The sequence below is a fragment of the Gopherus flavomarginatus genome, chromosome 21 (assembly GCF_025201925.1).
Source record: "Gopherus flavomarginatus isolate rGopFla2 chromosome 21, rGopFla2.mat.asm, whole genome shotgun sequence".
In the NCBI taxonomy this organism is placed as follows: domain Eukaryota; kingdom Metazoa; phylum Chordata; order Testudines; family Testudinidae; genus Gopherus; species Gopherus flavomarginatus.
The window spans coordinates 20,573,714-20,590,871 of NC_066637.1; the positions used below are offsets into that span (position 1 = coordinate 20,573,714).

Consider the following 17,158-nt stretch of genomic DNA (forward strand, 5'->3'; position numbering starts at 1 on the left):
CAAGTTACACTATTTATTGCACTATTTATAAAACTGCTTCCATAATATTTTCCCCATACATTTTTTGCCACATGATCCTTTGGGAGAGTAGTCCTGCAAACTTTAACTGTTCTCAGATGCCCCTCCTTAGGAGGAGATATTGCTGCTCTTTAATCTCCCAAGTGTGGGCTTTGCTGTCAGTACTAAGAGAAAAGTTACTTTCTTAATAACTGTATTTCCTTGAGTGATTGTCAGTACAGATCTGCCCTCACCCACCTGCCTTATTCCTTCTGAGTATACTGAGGGGATTCTGATTAAATAGAAAGTAACTGGAACAAGGTCAGGGCTGCTGCTCTTATACAGGACCTGATCCAGTTCCTTCTAAAGACTCTCCATAGGCTTTACTGGAAGATGTATTAAGTCCATGGTCTCTGGTCCACACTTTCATTGTTGCAAGAGAGAATGCACACAGCCCTAATGGCCACTGCTTTGCCTGGGTTATCACTTAGCTGCTCCCTTGAGTGTGGATCAGTCGTGTCAGTCCAGTTGAGTGATTGTTAGGAGTGCTAGTGCCAATGTAGGATTCAGGTCTGTATTTTTGCCTGAGATAGTATTTTGGGTTTTGCCTGCCTGTTTTATTTTATGATAAACATACATACATACATACGTGTAAAGAAAGGACAAAGACACTGTGTACGTTGCTTTTGCCCAAGCCAGATGGGTTTGTTAGTATAATGGGAACAGATAATAGCAGTTGAAGTGTTACTGGGCATGGTGGGAGTATAATATATGAGCGCACACTTGAAGACTGCCTCAACTCCTATCTCAAGGCAAGGGAAGCAACCAGTTGGGAGGGGTAAGGGGAGATTGGGGGGAAGGTAAAACACTAAAAGATCAAAGAAATGCCTGCTCCTGACCATAGCAAACCTCACGCCTTACCCCTCCCATGGGGTACAAAAGGGGTGAGATGAAGACCCCAGACTCACAACCCCCCCCCCCCAAAATGGAACATGACCATAAGTTATAAGGGGTGGCACTGTGGGCATGCATTTCAGGTATAATTATGCCTACTGAGGAGCGGGGAGATGGGACACTAGGAAACAAGGCTCTGTGGTGTCAGAATTATGGTATACAGGCTTGCTGGAAACTAACCCCAATAAACATTGCATTGCCCGCACTTCAGACGTCTGGTCTTTTGCTTTCTGTCTGCGTGACAAGAACCAGGGGAGATGGTGAAGAGAGAGCCCTCTAACAACTATAGTTACTAAGTAACCTTTCTTTCTCTCCATCCAATAGTTTTGTTCTTATTAATTTCAGAGATACTGACTCAGATTTACCACTGTGTTGTACCTTGTGTGTATGCAGTGTTGTCATTTACACTGGTCCATTACTACCCTGATTTGACAACATTTCACACCCACTTTGCACAGTTGTAAATGAGGACATGAGGTGACTAAAATCAGGTCCTGGCAGTTATAAACTGCAGCCATGTATATTTAGTCTGTAAGCGTAATGGGGAAGAGTCTCTGCTGTATCCAGTTTCCATTGGGCCTCCCAAACCTGGGGGCCTGTCAGGGAGTCAGTAATGGCTCTCTATTCTCTGCCTGTTCCTGGTGCATGCTAAAGCTGCCTAGGGGCTGCTCTAATCCTTGCCATCTGGCTAGAGTTCCTTAAAAACCAAACAGCAGTTGAGAGGATAGCTAGAGTGCAGCATGCTGTGACGATGTCTCCGTTGAGCCCCTGTTCAGGGATTCTTAGGAGCCAACTTTGCCATCTCTATGCCTCTGGACCAGGAGTATTCCTAGCTAGGGACATGAGGGAGGTTTTCAGTCCTTTGTGGAAAAAGGGAGAATCTGCATGGTTTTGGTGCAACATTTTAAACTTGGAATTAAATATAATTAATTTTGCATCTAATATTGGGTGGAGATAGAAGAAATAAATACAATATTGCTAATCTTCAAGTTAATAAACCTATCCCCAAACTTATTTTGATGTGAATATTAAGTTTATATGATTATATTTTAATACATATTTCAGATTTACTTTGCCAGTTGTGCATTTGGAACACATGACATTAATACATCTGGAGGTTATTTCCACATGGCTAATGTGTTCTTTCGTCAAAACAAAATGGACATTGCAGACTCACTATATACTGAGGTTAGTAGCACCAGTAAATTTATCTGATATTTACAAGCTCTTTTGAGGTTATTCTCAGTGTTTGTGTGTTATCGACTCCCCTTAATGTTATAATGACCCTGGGCCAAGTGTGAAAGTGCCACTTTATGCCCCAATCTTGCAAACACTTTTAATATGTGTTTAACTTTGTGTCCCATTGCAGCTAATGGGACTGCTCACGTGCTAAAGTTATGTATGTGCTTCAGTGCTCTGCTGAGCCAGGACTTAAAACAAGACATTATTATTAGCATGAAAGTAAGCTACTTCTTATTCAAATATTTCTCGGAGTTACAACCAGGATAGAGAAAGATCAATTTAAAAAATCAGATTTTAAAAAAGATGTAAACATAGACATTTTAAAAATTTATATTTGAATTTGCAGTAATTTTTCTTAAGGAGTAAGGTGGTTATTCACTTTTCTAATTTAAATACATTTTAAAATGTACAGTTTAATATGTTGAGTCAGTATATCCCGCATTGAGAATTTATGCAGTTGTGATCCCAGAATCGTATCCCACATTTTATTCAGTACATTAACCTACCTTATTAAATAGTACAAATGAAACTCAGTGAAGACATTTTATAACTCAAGCTTTAGAGCAACATTGAGGGTTGTACTGGTAACTTGCTGGGTGATAGATGCTGCTATTCCTTACGACTGGATCCTGCAAGCCTACTTCCTTGCAGGAGTGCAGTTGTAGTGTTAACAAACTCCAGCTGATTATGAGATGGTGAAGGCTTCTTAGTGAATTTTTTCACAGCTTTACAATAGACATCAAGGACAAGAATCATTTAGATTGTTCCAGTCTTCACTGGCTTTAAAACTGTCTTTAAAAATGGCTTTAAACATGGTTCAAACAGTCAAAGCAAAGCAAATTGCTAACAATTTTACCTGTTTATGGGGCCAAATCATGTTAATCCTGTATTTAAAATATATTCTTGAGATTACCTAGCCTCAAACATTATTTTAAACATGGAGTTAACACTCTTTGTTCCCCACCTGTCTATATAGCTCAGCCAAACCCTGCTATAAAAACCAATTTTGCTATTAATACATTTGCATTATGGTTAAACAGTCCCACAGCTAAGGGAGATGAGTCTAATGAGCATCTTAGCCAGGGAAGATGGGCTTAGGAGAATAGAATGGAATTGAGCAAAGTTTAAGATGAACATTTGAATAAAAAATTCATAATGATGAGAGCTGGTAGAACATGGAATAATCAGTGGTGGCTCAGTCACTTGAATCATTTAAGACTGTACTGAGCAATGTACTGGAAAATGAGGAAAAGGAAAGGGTAAAGCGCATGCCCTTTTAAAATATTATGTAATAATATAATTTTGTATGTTAATTCTCTTTCCTTCTCAATAGGTAACTGATATCTGGCATGCCCATTTCAGTAGACTGATTCAAGTCCAATCACAAACTCTCACGTCTCCAGCAGAAATTAATATATTGTCTGAAGAAGAGGAAATCAGTGAAGAATCTCTGAGTAAATCCAGTTTTCAGTATTATTATTATTATTATTATTATTCATAGAACACAGAATAGTTTGAAGGGAAGGAGCCATAGAATGTTCTCTAGTCTTGTCCGCTGTTTATTTTTATACGAGTCTTGGAAGTCTGACATATCTATAGGCTAAATCCAGTGGGGTCTCTTTGAGCCATTAGCTTTAAGAATTGAGATTTTGAGATTTTGATGCCTCTGTCTTTCAGAAATTAGTTTACATTGAAACATTTTCAGTTATTTACATTTTTCTTATTTAAGTTGAAACCCACTAAAGTGAAGTTTCAGCCTGTTGAGGTATGTATATGGCCCCTTATCTCCTTAACCAGTAGAACCCTATGAACAAATATGTTCTGGAAGTGGCATATATTAATCTGTATAATAGTCTGAGAACAGGGGTTGTGGGAGCCCCATCATATAAATTAAATGCTAGCAAATGTACTGCTTTATATGGAACAGTTCTGCACTGATGGGAGACAAGACAGAGTAGATGCCCTAGCTTGTCTTTTCCATCTCCAATGGCTATGTTTCTGTGAATATTATCAGAGAGGACAGGATGATGTTTCACTGTATGTTTGTGTGACATTACTTCCATTTATCATAAACTATTGCAAAAATCTTGCACTAAGAAGTTGCTGCATGTTACCAGCTTCAATAATCACAGTAATGCAAGACTTGTTGTTTCAGGACAGACAGTACAATGATGTGTAGCAGTATAAATTACTTCTATAGTGCAACTTCTTAGAAGCGGAAACGTATCTATTGACTTCTCATGGTATCCCCTGGGATAGCAAAAGTGAAACGAAAGCAGAAAAAATGCAGAACACAGGTTTGCATTCTAAGTGACAATCAGCCCTAAAGAGCCATCCTCCAATGGGGCCCCTTTCAGGGCCAGCACCGCAAACCCTATTCCAGAGCCAGTTCTCAAGGTGCTGCATTTTACAGACCTTGAAGGCACATTTCATCTTGCTTCAGGAGACACACTCCACCACCAGTGTTTCACCACAACTATCTATTGTGGCAACTTCAGTTCTTGCCATGTCAATTGAGGATATCCTGATGACAACAACAGAGAGAGAGAGAGAGTCTAATGGAGTGGGCCTCAGTCACAGACCTACTACTCCTCTAAAACCCAAACCAAACCTCCATATTTAACATAGCAGATGGGCAACAGTCTCTTTACTCCACATCATCTTTTCATCTTCCAGGCAAGTGTTGCCAGTGGTGGTAGAGTGGAAGATGCTTGAAGCTTTTCCAAAGTCTTAGCCTTGGCCATCCTTGATCACCCCAGGCCTGTGGAAATCAGAAACAAACAGCCTACAGAAGGCTGAGTGGTATTTTTGGAATGCCTGGTAGGAGGTCTTTCAAGCAGAGCTAGAGACATCTATTAGTGAACTGGCTGAATTGGACTTGTAATGTCCAGCCAATATAAATGACTCCTACCAAATTTTCTGCAAATTAGTTCAAGCAGCTGCTAAGAAAAAGATTCCTGGAGGCTATCATCAACAGTGGTCATCAGAGGCAGTTAGCTTTGTCAGGAAGTGTACTCTGCAGGTAATCATAGAATATCAGGGTTGGAAGGGACCTTAGGAGATTATCTAGGCCAACCCCCTGCTTAAAGCAGGGCCAATCCCCAGAGAGATTTTTACCCCAGTTTCCTAAATGGCCCCCTCAAGGATTGAATTCACAACCCTGGGTTTAGCAGGCCAATGCTCAAACCACTGAGCTATCCCTCCCCTCCCATTTTAATAATTGGAGCTATACCTATCTCCTAGAACTGGAAGGGACCTTGAAAGATCATTGAATCCAGCCCCCCTGCCTTCACTAGCAGGACCAAGTACTGATTTTTGCCCCAGATTCCTAAGTGGCCCCCTCAAGGATTGAACTCATAACCTGGGGTTTAGCAGGCCAATGCTCAAACCACTGAGCTATCCCTCCTGCCCAATGAACAGGAGGCCTTTAATAGAAGCAAGTAACTAATTCAGCTGCTGGATCAAACCAGGCACAATCGACGGAGAGAGACAGGCACAAAGATGAATTTAATTCATTTTAGCTGGAAAGCCTGGCAGACCATAAAAAGACTTTTTGGAGTTTCCAGTCTCAGCAAAAAGGAGTTTTCAGTCATTGCAAACGCTGTTGCATTCCAGCTAGTAGCTAATGACCGTGCACAGAATCTGAGTAAATCTTTCAGCTGTGTGGTCAAAACTGAGGTTACAGAGAGATGACAGGCTCCTAGTGTGGATTCAAACCTGATGGCTCCTTTTTCAGACAAAGAACTGGACCAGGTCATTAAGCTTATGAAAACAGGAAAGGCTCCAGGCCTAGATTATAATTTATATCCATATCAAGTTCCTACTTCACCAAGGCCTGAAAGTCAAAAGCTGGCAGCTTTAGTTCCTCAACTGATGTTTTCCAAGACAACTACATCCCAAAAATCTGGCCCAAACCAAAGGTTGTAGCAATTCTGAAATGAGGAAAATTACTGGGAGATCCCTAGAGCTATTGACCCATCTGTCTCCTGTGTGTCAGATACATGCTTATAAAGAGACTGATTCTGATGCACATCAGTGAGGTTATTGAACTACAATTCCCCTTTGTTCAGGCTGGTTTCAGATCAGGATGATGTATGCAAAATTAAGTCATTCGCCTAACACCAGACATCGAAGATGCTTTTTAAAAAGTTGGTGCCGTTATGGTTGACCTGTCAGCTGTGTGTGACAATGTCTGGCATGTGGAGCTGTCAGGTTGTTGCAGACTATTCCCAGTAAGCCCATGGTGCGGTTCATCATGGAAATGATAATGAATCAGAGCGTCACCTTGCAAACTGGAAACAGTCAAGTTTGCTTAGGCATCTCTGTAACAGACTCCCACAAGGTTCCATTCTACCGTCTTTCTTTTTCAACATATATACTTATCAACAGCTAAGATCAGTAAGTACGTATATGCAAATGATATCTGTCTTGCTGATGTGGGTAACCATCTATATGGTATGGAAAGATCACTCAGCTAAGACCTGAATGCGCTGGCCATTTACCATTGTTAGTGGAGACTTTAAGTGAGTCTAATATGGTGGCTGAAACTTTCCTTTTGAACAATTGTCTGGCCAATCAACCCCTTACAGTCTGTTCTTTTGATTTTCCACTCCCTTTTAGCCAGTTGTCACTTATTTAGGAGTCAAACTGGACCGTAGTCTAACATACAGGTTCCCATCTAGAACACTTAAAGAAAAAATCACCTCCTGCACTACCTTGATCCAGAAGCTAGCAGGAGCCTCCTGGGGAGCAGAGGCAGATGTTTTATGAACCTCAGTCCTGGTGCTGGTACTTGCTCTAGCAGAATGTTGTGCTGCAGTTTGGGGCAGAAGTTGGCATGTACATCTCGTTGATTCAGAGCTGAATACAGCCACCTGTTTTGTTAGCGGTTGCCTTAGCCACACATTAACATCTGATTTATATGTGTTGGCTCATATAGCTCCCTCAAAACTTTGACCCAATGTCATTACCCTTAAAACTGCCTGGAGGGCTATGATAGATTGAAAACAGCCTGCACACAAGACTGACAATGATTCCAATAAGTATCAATAAGCAACACAGACTTCCTATAAAAAGATTGGCTCACTTACGGAAGAAAACCCCCTGCACCTGCAGTTCCTGCTGACTTGCCACAACTAACTTGGGCAAAGTCCTTTTGCAATGGCCGTTCCTGCATTCATGTCCAGTTATGCCGGCCCAGTGCCAATATTGGTACAACAGTACATCAGGGTGACAGTTACATTCTTATAGAGTGGCAGCAACTTTAGGATCTAGAGACAGACATGCAAACAAATTTCAGAAGCTTTAATTTACACCCACCCTTTGCAACCTGGGATATAGATCTTGAACTAGGATTAACAGGCTGCTGACTGGAATGGCCAGAGTGACTGCCACAGTGCAGAAATGTAACGTAGCCCAGTTTTCGCAGCATGACTGCAGGCCAGCGATGCAGATGGTCAAACATGGAGGAGTGCACAATAAGAAGATTAGAGGGTAGATTGCAGCATTTTGCTATCCTTGATGATGCAACAGTTAAATGACTGAATAATCTAGATATCGACTTGTGACGCACATCAGAGAAGAGGCTGAAACAGCAAACTTGCCATTTGAGGGTGAAAAGATAGAGATTTTAAAATGTTTACTTTTAGAATTTGTATGGAAGTCAGATAGTGTGATGTGAAGCATAAATGCCTAAATAGAACAGATAGTTAGCTTGTTTTAGTAGTACGTTATCTTGTATGCTATTCATCCATCTTAAATGTTTCATTCTCAATATAGATGAAGCTCAGCAAACCGAAGCAAGTCAAGTACTGAACGCAATATTAGATATCAGAGAACAGGCACCAAAGCAACAACCTGCTAAAACTGCCAATGTTGTACATGCTCTTTCAATGCTTCATTACTTGATATTTGATTTCCCAAAGGCAAGTTCGACTCAGTGATTGTTTTTGTTTTTAATTAAACCACTATATTTTTGATTCACACAATAACATTAAATGCAAGAGCCCTTGCCTCGGAGACTGCATAATTAATGGAAAACAGTATTCTACTGCTTTCTAGCTAATAAAGCCACTTTCCAGTATTTATTTATTAATTTTAAATACTTAGGAAATTAAATTTAAAAATACGATGTTAATGTTAAAGATACAAAGCAAAATACTCAAAAGTCAGGTAATGGCAAATTAAAGTTCCTTATACAGCTTAGATGCTGTGCCTTTGTGCATGTGCATTACAATACAGTCGTAAATGCATGATTACCTACCACTTTTCGTCATTCAGCACGCAGGTTGGATATTGTGCAGTGAATGAGACAAGGGTTCTACATATGAGTGCCTGATTTTGGGCCATTTTTTTTGCAGTTCTCATGGTGGAAATGTGGATTCATTCAGTCCGCTGAAGTCAATTTTGAATTTGCACTAGTGTATTTGAGAGCAAAGGGTTAATATTTTCAAATGTGTCAAATGTTTGCACATTGATATTTAAAAGGGGATTGATTTTTGGAAAGTGCTGAGCACTGCCCATCTGAAAATCAGACCCCTTTAATTTGTCTCAAGTTGGGCATCCAAAATCATCAATCACTTGTAAAAGTCTTGGCTTTTGTGCATGAGTGAGGCTGGGGTGTATTACTGATAAGGTTGGTGTGATTTGTGCATCAGGATGAGGTCATGTCACAGTAACAGTATGTGATCCTGTTATTCAAGACTGTATCAGAATATTTACAACCAAGGGGGCAGAGTTAAGGTTGCACAAGTTGAAACTAAGAGATGGGTAAGACTTCCTTGTGAACAGAGACAGAAACAACTGTGAATGTTTAGTTTGGAGAGGAAGCAAGATGGTAGAGTTATGCAAAATAACAAATAGAAAATGTAAATACAAGAACAAAGACTTTTAAAGATGTTTGAATTAGCACTGCATGACATTTTGATTAAAAATTTGCATGATACAGTATAAATGAAGCAAATGTTAAATGGATTGAGAATTGACTAACTGATAGATCCAGAAAAGTATTTGTAATCGGGGGGAATCATAAAATGTGATTATGACACAGAGATTGATGGAGTGGTAAATGATGAGGACATGGCAGTCATAAAGAACAATCTTGGTGAGCTGTGCCCATTCAGACAAAATGTTTTAATACTGCCAACTGTGAGGTCATACAACTGGTTACAAAGAATGTAGGCTATACGTACAGAATAGGGGATTGTGTCTTAGAAAGCAATGACTCTGAAAAGGACTTAGGGATCATAGTGGACAAGCAAATCAATATGAGCTCCCAGTGCAATGCTGTGGCAAAAAGGGTCAGTGCAATCTTTGGATATAGTAGTCATAGTAGGGTTCGCCTCTGCATACAGCATTCATGAGCCCAATACTGGGTACAGTTCTGATATCTCAGATCTTTAAAAGGCTGTTGAAAAAGTGGAGTGAGTGCAGAAAAGAGCCACAGAAGTTATTTGAGAGCTGGGGAAATGCCTTTAAAGAGCTCAGTCAGTATAGATTGACAAGTGACTTGATTACTGTACAAATACCTTCATGGGGAGAAAATACCAGGTTCTTCTTCAAGTGATTGCTCACATCCATTCCAGTTAGGTGTGCGCACCGTGCGTGCACGCTCGTCGGAAACTTTTTACCCTAGCAACTCCAGTGGGCCGGCAGGTCGCCCCCTAGAGTGGCGCCGCCATGGCGCTCGATATATACCCCTGCCGGCCCACCCGCTCCTCAGTTCCTTCTTACCGCCGTGTCGGTCGTTGGAACTGTGGAGCGCGGCGTTGCTGTCCTCCACGTCCCTAGCTCTCCTTGTTACTACCGTTGTTACCACAGTTGTTAGTTAGTAGTTAAGTATAGTTAGTTAATTAGTTTGTAGTGTAAATAGTTTTGTATATAGTTGTTCGCCGGTCTGGGCTGTAGCCCTTCCCGGCACCGGGCTCATGCCTGGTTCGCCGGGCTTTAAGCAATGTGCGGCCTGTAAAAAGCCTATGCCGACCAGCGACCCTCACGACGCTTGTCTAAAGTGCCTGGGGGAATCGCACAGGTCGGACAAGTGCCGCATTTGCAAGGCTTTTAAGCCCAGAACAAAGAAGGAGAGAGACCAGAGACTCAGGACTCTCCTAATGGAAGCGGCACTTGACCCAGCAGCTTCGCAGGCCGTGATCTCTACGCCGGCACCGGATCGCACCGGCACCGGAAAGACTCCCCGGCACCGACCTTCCCCGGCACCGGGTGCAGAAACGAGACCATCAACGTCTGCTACTCCAGCCCGGCAGACTCGAATGGAGCGCCCGGCATCGACATCGGCCACGGCGCTACCGGCACCGTCGACTCCGGGCCCGGTGGGTCCGTCGACTCCGGTACCGCCAAGCTCCCCCATAAGATCTGGGGTTGAGCTATTGGTCCCATCCACTCCGGAGACCTTCGCCTCGGCACGGGTCCTTATTGCCCTGACTGAGTCAACTCAGCCGCCACCCCTGGTACCTCCGGTGCGGGTAGCATCTAGGGGCAAGCCCATGATGACGGCACCGTCTCGGGACTCACGCTCGCGATCGAGGTCCCGACGCCACAGTCGCTCGAGATCCCGACGCCGCTCGCAGTCCCGGCACCGCTCCCCTCGGCGGTACCGGTCGCACTCGCGGCGCCGATCGACCTCCAGACGGTCACGGTCTGACTCCAGCCGTCGATACCAGCACCGTGACTCTAGGAGCCAGTCTCGCCGTTATTCAGCGCGCCGGTCGACCTCCCGGCACCGAGCTGGTGGCAGGTCCCGGTCCCGGTCGACCTCCCGGCACCACGTCGGTGGCAGGTCCCGGTCCCGATCCCGGCACCGAAGCAGCGGCCGGTACCGGTCCAGATCCCGGCACCGAGACAGAACCTGGTCCCGATCCCGGCGCCGGTCTGACTCCCGGTACCGATCCCCGGCACCGAGAAGATCTTCGGTGCCGAACCGCGCAGACTCTTATCAGCTGCGGTCGGCCCCGCCATGGCTTTCCAGACAGCCGTCAGTATCATCTCAAGCGGACAGCGTATATGCGCTGGGCACCGACAGACAGGCGTCATTATTCCAAGACCCTCCGCAACAGAACCAGGGTCTGCAGCAGTGGGGGTTTTGGACACCCTGGGCGTACCATCAAGCCCAGGGCCCCCAACAGCTTCCTGCTAGGCCTGCAACGGCGGAGCACAGGGTGCCAGAGGCGTCGTTGTCTCGCCCCCCTCCCTCCCCTGATGGAGAGGAAGGATCGAAGCAGCAAGACCCTGGTCTTGCTCCTGAGATAGAGGCGAGGGCTGAGGGGGACCCCCCACTGGACACTTTCTTGCCAGGGGTCTCCTCATCCTCCTCTCCCGACGAAGCGGTGGCTGGCACTTCCTCCAATAGCCCTCCTCTGCTAGATCTCAGGGCGCACCAAGACCTCCTTAGGCGAGTAGCACAGAATCTGAGCTTGGAAGCCGAGGAGGTCTCTGAGATCGAGGACCCCGTCGTCAGCATCCTCTCATCCGATGCTCCCACCAGGGTCGCCCTACCCTTCATTAGGACGATCCAGGCCAACGCCAATACAATCTGGCAGTCACCGGCCTCCATCCCCCCTACGGCGAGGGGCGTCGAGAGGAAGTACATGGCCCCCTCCAAAGGCTACGAGTACCTCCACGTTCACCCGACACCGTGTTCCCTGGTGGTGCAGTCGGTGAACAAGAGGGAGCGCCACGGACAGGAAGCCCCAGCCCCCAAATCCAAGGAGGCCAGGCGTATGGACCTCCTCGGCCGCAAGGTCTATTCGGCTGGGGCCCTTCAGCTCAGGGTTTCAAATCAGCAAGCCCTTCTTAGCAGATATGCTTTTAACTCATGGGTGGCAGCGGACAAATTTAAAGAGCTGCTGCCACAAGAGGCTCGTCAAGAATTTGCGGCCATTCTTGACGAGGGCAAGAAGGTGGCACGAACCTCGTTACAGGCCTCTTTGGACGCTGCAGACTCGGCTGCCCGCACCCTCGCCTCGGGGGTAACGATGCGCCGCATCTCCTGGCTTCAGGTTTCTGGCCTTCCACCGGAGCTCCAATACACCATACAGGACCTCCCGTTCGAAGGCCAGGGCCTGTTTTCAGAAAAGACAGACCCCAGACTCAAAAGTCTTAAAGACAATCGGGTCATTATGCGCTCCCTCAGGATGCACACGCCAGGAACGCAGCGCAGACCCTTCCGGCCACAGCAGCAACAGCAGCGTAGGCCATACCCCCAGTTCCGCCAGCGGCAGGACCTTAATAGGCGCCGCGGCAGGAATGGCAGGCGTAGACATTCGGGGAACCAAGGGGGGCAGAATCAAAGCTCCTCCAAGCCCCCGCCTGGACCCAAGCCTTCGTTTTGAAGGTGCGCCCGAGGGCGCAATAACAGTTTCCCCCACGGATCCTTCCCCCCCGTTTTCCAACCGCCTTTCGTTTTTCCTCCCAGCGTGGACCCAAATAACATCGGACCGCTGGGTCTTACGCACGGTGCAGACGGGATACCACCTGCAGTTTATATCATTTCCTCTCTCCCACCTCCCTTCCTCGTCCCTCTTCAGGGACCCCTCTCACGAGCAATTCCTTCGGCAGGAGGTACAGATGCTCCTCAACAAAGGAGCTATAGAGGCGGTTCCGGAAAACGAGAAAGGCAAGGGGTTTTATTCCCGCTACTTTCTGATCCCCAAGGCCAAGGGAGGCCTCAGGCCTATCCTCGACCTGCGAGAGCTCAACAAGTACCTAGTGAAGTTGAAGTTCCGCATGGTATCCCTGGGGACCATTATCCCATCCCTGGATCCGGGAGACTGGTATGCCGCCCTCGACATGCAGGACGCTTATTTTCACATTGCCATTTGGCCACACCACAGACGTTTCCTTCGATTCGTGGTGGGCCGCCTTCACTACCAATTTGCAGTCCTCCCATTTGGCCTTTCTACGGCTCCGAGGGTATTCACAAAATGCATGGCCGTCGTTGTGGCACATCTTCGGCGCAGTCGTATCCACGTGTTCCCTTACCTAGACGATTGGTTAATTCAGGGCACGTCGGAGCTACAGGTTTGCAGCCACGTCCGCAGGATCACCGGCCTGTTTGCTACCTTGGGCCTCATGATCAACGTAGACAAGTCCACCCTGCTCCCCACGCAGAGGGTGGAGTTCATCGGGGCCGTCCTGGACTCCACCGTGGCCAGGGCCCTTCTGCCGTTGCCAAGGTTCCAGGCGTTGTCGGCAATCGTTCAGCGATCGCGGGCAGCCCCCTTAACATCAATACGGACATGTCTAACCCTGTTAGGCCACATGGCAGCATGCACATTTGTGACCGGTTACGCTCGGCTCTGCATGAGGACCCTCCAGTCGTGGCTCATCGCACATTACCGGCCGGCAAGGCAGCCACTAGACATGCTGATCACAATTCCCCAGGGGGTGTTGGATTCTCTCAGCTGGTGGCTAGACCAGTCCGTAGTGTGTGCGGGGCTCCCATTCCACCCACCCCAGCCCTCGGTGTCCCTAACGACGGATGCCTCAGATCTTGGCTGGGGGGCCCACCTGGGATCCCTGAGAACACAGGGCCTGTGGTCCCCGCAGGAGGTGAAGCTGCACATCAACATGCGGAAGTTGAGAGCGGTCCGCCTTGCTTGTCAAACGTTCTGTCACCAGCTTCGGGGTCATTGCGTCGCGGTGTTTACCGACAACACGACGACCATGTACTATATCAACAAGCAGGGCGGCACCAGATCCTCTCCCCTATGTCACGAGGCGATGCAACTCTGGGACTTTTGTGTAGCCCACTCCATTCACCTCACGGCTTCCTTCCTCCCCGGAGTACGGAACACACTGGCAGACCGCCTGAGCAGATCCTTCCTCTCACACGAGTGGTCCCTTCGCCCGGACGTCGCCCTCTTGATCTTCCAGAGGTGGGGTTGTCCCCGTGTGGACCTCTTCGCGTCCGGGGGGAACAGGAAATGCCAGGCGTTCTGCTCTTTTCAGGGCAGGGAACCCGGGTCTATAGCGGATGCCTTCCTCATTCCGTGGACGACCCACTTGTTCTACGCGTGTCCACAGGGTCCTTCTGAAGGTGTGCAGGGACAGGGCCCGCGTGATCATGGTAGCCCCGGCGTGGCCCAGGCAGCATTGGTACCCCATGTTGCTGGACCTGGCCATAGCCGCCCCAGTTCCCCTGCCCCTTCACCCGCACCTGATCACCCAGGAACACGGAACTCTCTGTCACCCGGACCTGCAGTCGCTGTACCTAGCGGCGTGGCTCCTGCGTGGCTGACCAGTTCTGAACTGCGCTGCTCCACCCCGGTACGGGAGGTACTCTTGGGCAGCAGGAAGCCTTCCACTAGAGCGACATACTCGGCCAAGTGGAAGCGTTTCTCCTGTTGGTGCGTGGAGAAAGGTCTCCGCCCGATGGAAGTTTCGGTGGCCAATATTTTAGACTATATTTGGTCCCTCAAACAACAGGGCCTGGCGATATCGTCCTTGCGGGTCCACCTGGCGGCTATCTCCACCTTTCACCCGGGTGGGGATGGCCGCTCCGTTTTTTCTCACCCGACGGTGACTAGATTCCTGAAGGGGCTGGAACGTTTGTTCCCTAACGTCCGACTCCCTGCCCCAACCTGGGATCTTAACCTGGTGTTGTCTCGGCTCATAGGGCCCCCCTTCGAGCCGTTAGCTACTTGCTCCCTACTCTATCTCTCTTGGAAGACTGCCTTTCTAGTAGCTATCACCTCAGCTAGACGGGTGTCGGAACTCCGGGCTCTCACGGTAGACCCCCCGTATACAGTCTTCCATAAAGATAAGGTGCAGCTGAGGCCACACCCTGCCTTTCTCCCCAAGGTGGTCTCAGCCTTCCACGTCAACCAAGAGATATTCCTCCCTGTTTTTTTTCCCAAAACCTCACTCTTCAGGCAGGGAGCAACAGCTCCACTCGCTTGATGTCCGTAGGGCTCTCGCGTTCTATGTGGAGAGGACCAAACCGTTCCGCAAATCCCCCCAGCTTTTCGTGGCAGTAGCGGACCGCATGAAGGGGCTTCCCATTTCTTCGCAGAGGTTATCCTCGTGGGTAACGTCCTGTATCAGGACCTGCTATGACTTGGCCCACGTCCCTACGGGCCGTGTGACTGCGCATTCTACCAGGGCGCAGGCGTCATCGCTGGCTTTCCTCGCCCGTGTGCCCATCCAGGAAATCTGTCGGGCAGTGACCTGGTCATCGGTCCACACCTTTGCTTCCCACTACGCCCTGGTCCAGCAGTCAAGAGAGGACGCGGCCTTCGGATCTGCAGTGCTCCATGCCGCGACTTCTCACTCTGACCCCACTGCCTAGGTATGGCTTGGGATTCACCTAACTGGAATGGATGTGAGCAATCACTCGAAGAAGAAAAGACGGTTACTCACCTTTGTAACTGTTGTTCTTCGAGATGTGTTGCTCACATCCATTCCACACCCGCCCTCCTTCCCAACTGTCGGAGTAGCCGGCAAGAAGGAACTGAGGAGCGGGTGGGCCGGCAGGGGTATATATCGAGCGCCATGGCGGCGCCACTCTAGGGGGTGACCTGCCGGCCCACTGGAGTTGCTAGGGTAAAAAGTTTCCGACGAGCGTGCACGCGCGGCGCGCACACCTAACTGGAATGGATGTGAGCAACACATCTCGAAGAACAACAGTTACAAAGGTGAGTAACCGTCTTTACTGCTGGGCTCTTCGGTCTAGCAGAGAAAGGCAGAACAAAAAGCAATAGCTGGCAGTTAAAGTCACACACATTCAAATTAGATATAAGGCACAATTTTTTTTAACGGTGAGGGAGATTAACCATTGGAACAAACTATCAGAGGAAATGGTGGATTCTCCATCTTGCTTGATGTCTTCAGATCAAAACGGGATGCCTTTCTGGAAACTACTTTAGCCAAACACAAGTTATTGGGCTCAGTGCAGGGGTGAAATTATCTGGGCTGTGTTATGTAGAAGGTCAGACTGGATGATCTGTTGGTGTTTTGGCTTTAACATTTATGACTCTATGAAACAAAGGCATACTCAATGAAATTGAAAGGCCACACATTTAAAGCTTAGAAAAGGAAATTTTTTTTACACAATGCAAAATTAGCCTACGGAACTCATTGCCCTATGATAGCATTGAGGCCAAGAGTTCTGCAGAAATCAAAGCTTGGACACTGATAAAGATAATGAGAACATCTACAGCTATATTGGATGGGATTAATAATGTTAATCCATAATAATATATAACCTACATTGTCCACTGATGAAAAGCAGCTCAGCTCCATTGAAGTTGATGTAGATGTCCCAGTTTACCTCAGTAGAAAGTTTGGCCCTCTGATTTTAGAAGGGATATAAACCCTCCTGCCTCATTGCATAAACCATCTATTAACCAATGGGATCGTGAAGAAATTTTCCAGTGGGCATGTTATTCAATACTTGTCCACTAGGAGGTTACTTACAACTTTCTCCAAAGCAGCTTGTGCTGGCTGCTCTCTGAAACAGGATAATGGCTCTTACCCAGTCTGACAGTTCCGAAGATCCCGTCTATAGTTTTCCTACCCTCGTGAGAAAAGGCTGTGTCACTATTTCATGGCAGTTATTCTGTATATTTTTTTAAATGTCATTTCAGGCTCATGAACTTGGGATGAAAGCTTTTCTAATAACCAAACAGCTGCCAAACCAAGATGCATGCGAAGCTATTCATCATCTATTAAAATATATTAAATCCAAACTTTTCTACACAAAATAGGGTCCAGTTTCTTCACCTCTTTATCTTTTCAACTAGATGGCATTATGAACGTCGTACTTTTGCCTGGTATCACCTGTCTAGAAACATTCTCTGTATATTTGTTTGCTTTTATTAAAATTACACTTTGCCAGTTTTAGTTTATTGTAGCTGATTTTATTTTATATGGATGGTGGTAATATATAACAATGTAGCAGAGTAGGAAATGAGAATATGATCAAAACAGGGTTAACAACTATAAAACAGAT

General features: G+C 46.8%; 1 protein-coding gene across 2 annotated transcripts in view; it reads left to right on the forward strand.

Moving 5' to 3' along the window:
- ZMYND12 (zinc finger MYND-type containing 12) overlaps positions 1–17,049 on the forward strand; it is a 44,752-nt gene extending 27,703 nt beyond the window's left edge. The window contains exons 5-8 of one of the 2 annotated variants that reach the window (XM_050931256.1): positions 2,017–2,139; positions 3,527–3,647; positions 7,972–8,117; positions 16,794–17,049. In XM_050931256.1, the coding sequence (XP_050787213.1) occupies positions 2,017–2,139; positions 3,527–3,647; positions 7,972–8,117; positions 16,794–16,913 (510 nt within the window). In that variant the 3' untranslated portion in view covers positions 16,914–17,049. The remainder of the gene's footprint in view (positions 1–2,016; positions 2,140–3,526; positions 3,648–7,971; positions 8,118–16,793) is intronic. The other variant, XM_050931257.1, reaches the window with a different exon arrangement.
- Positions 17,050–17,158: the final 109 nt, after the last annotated feature.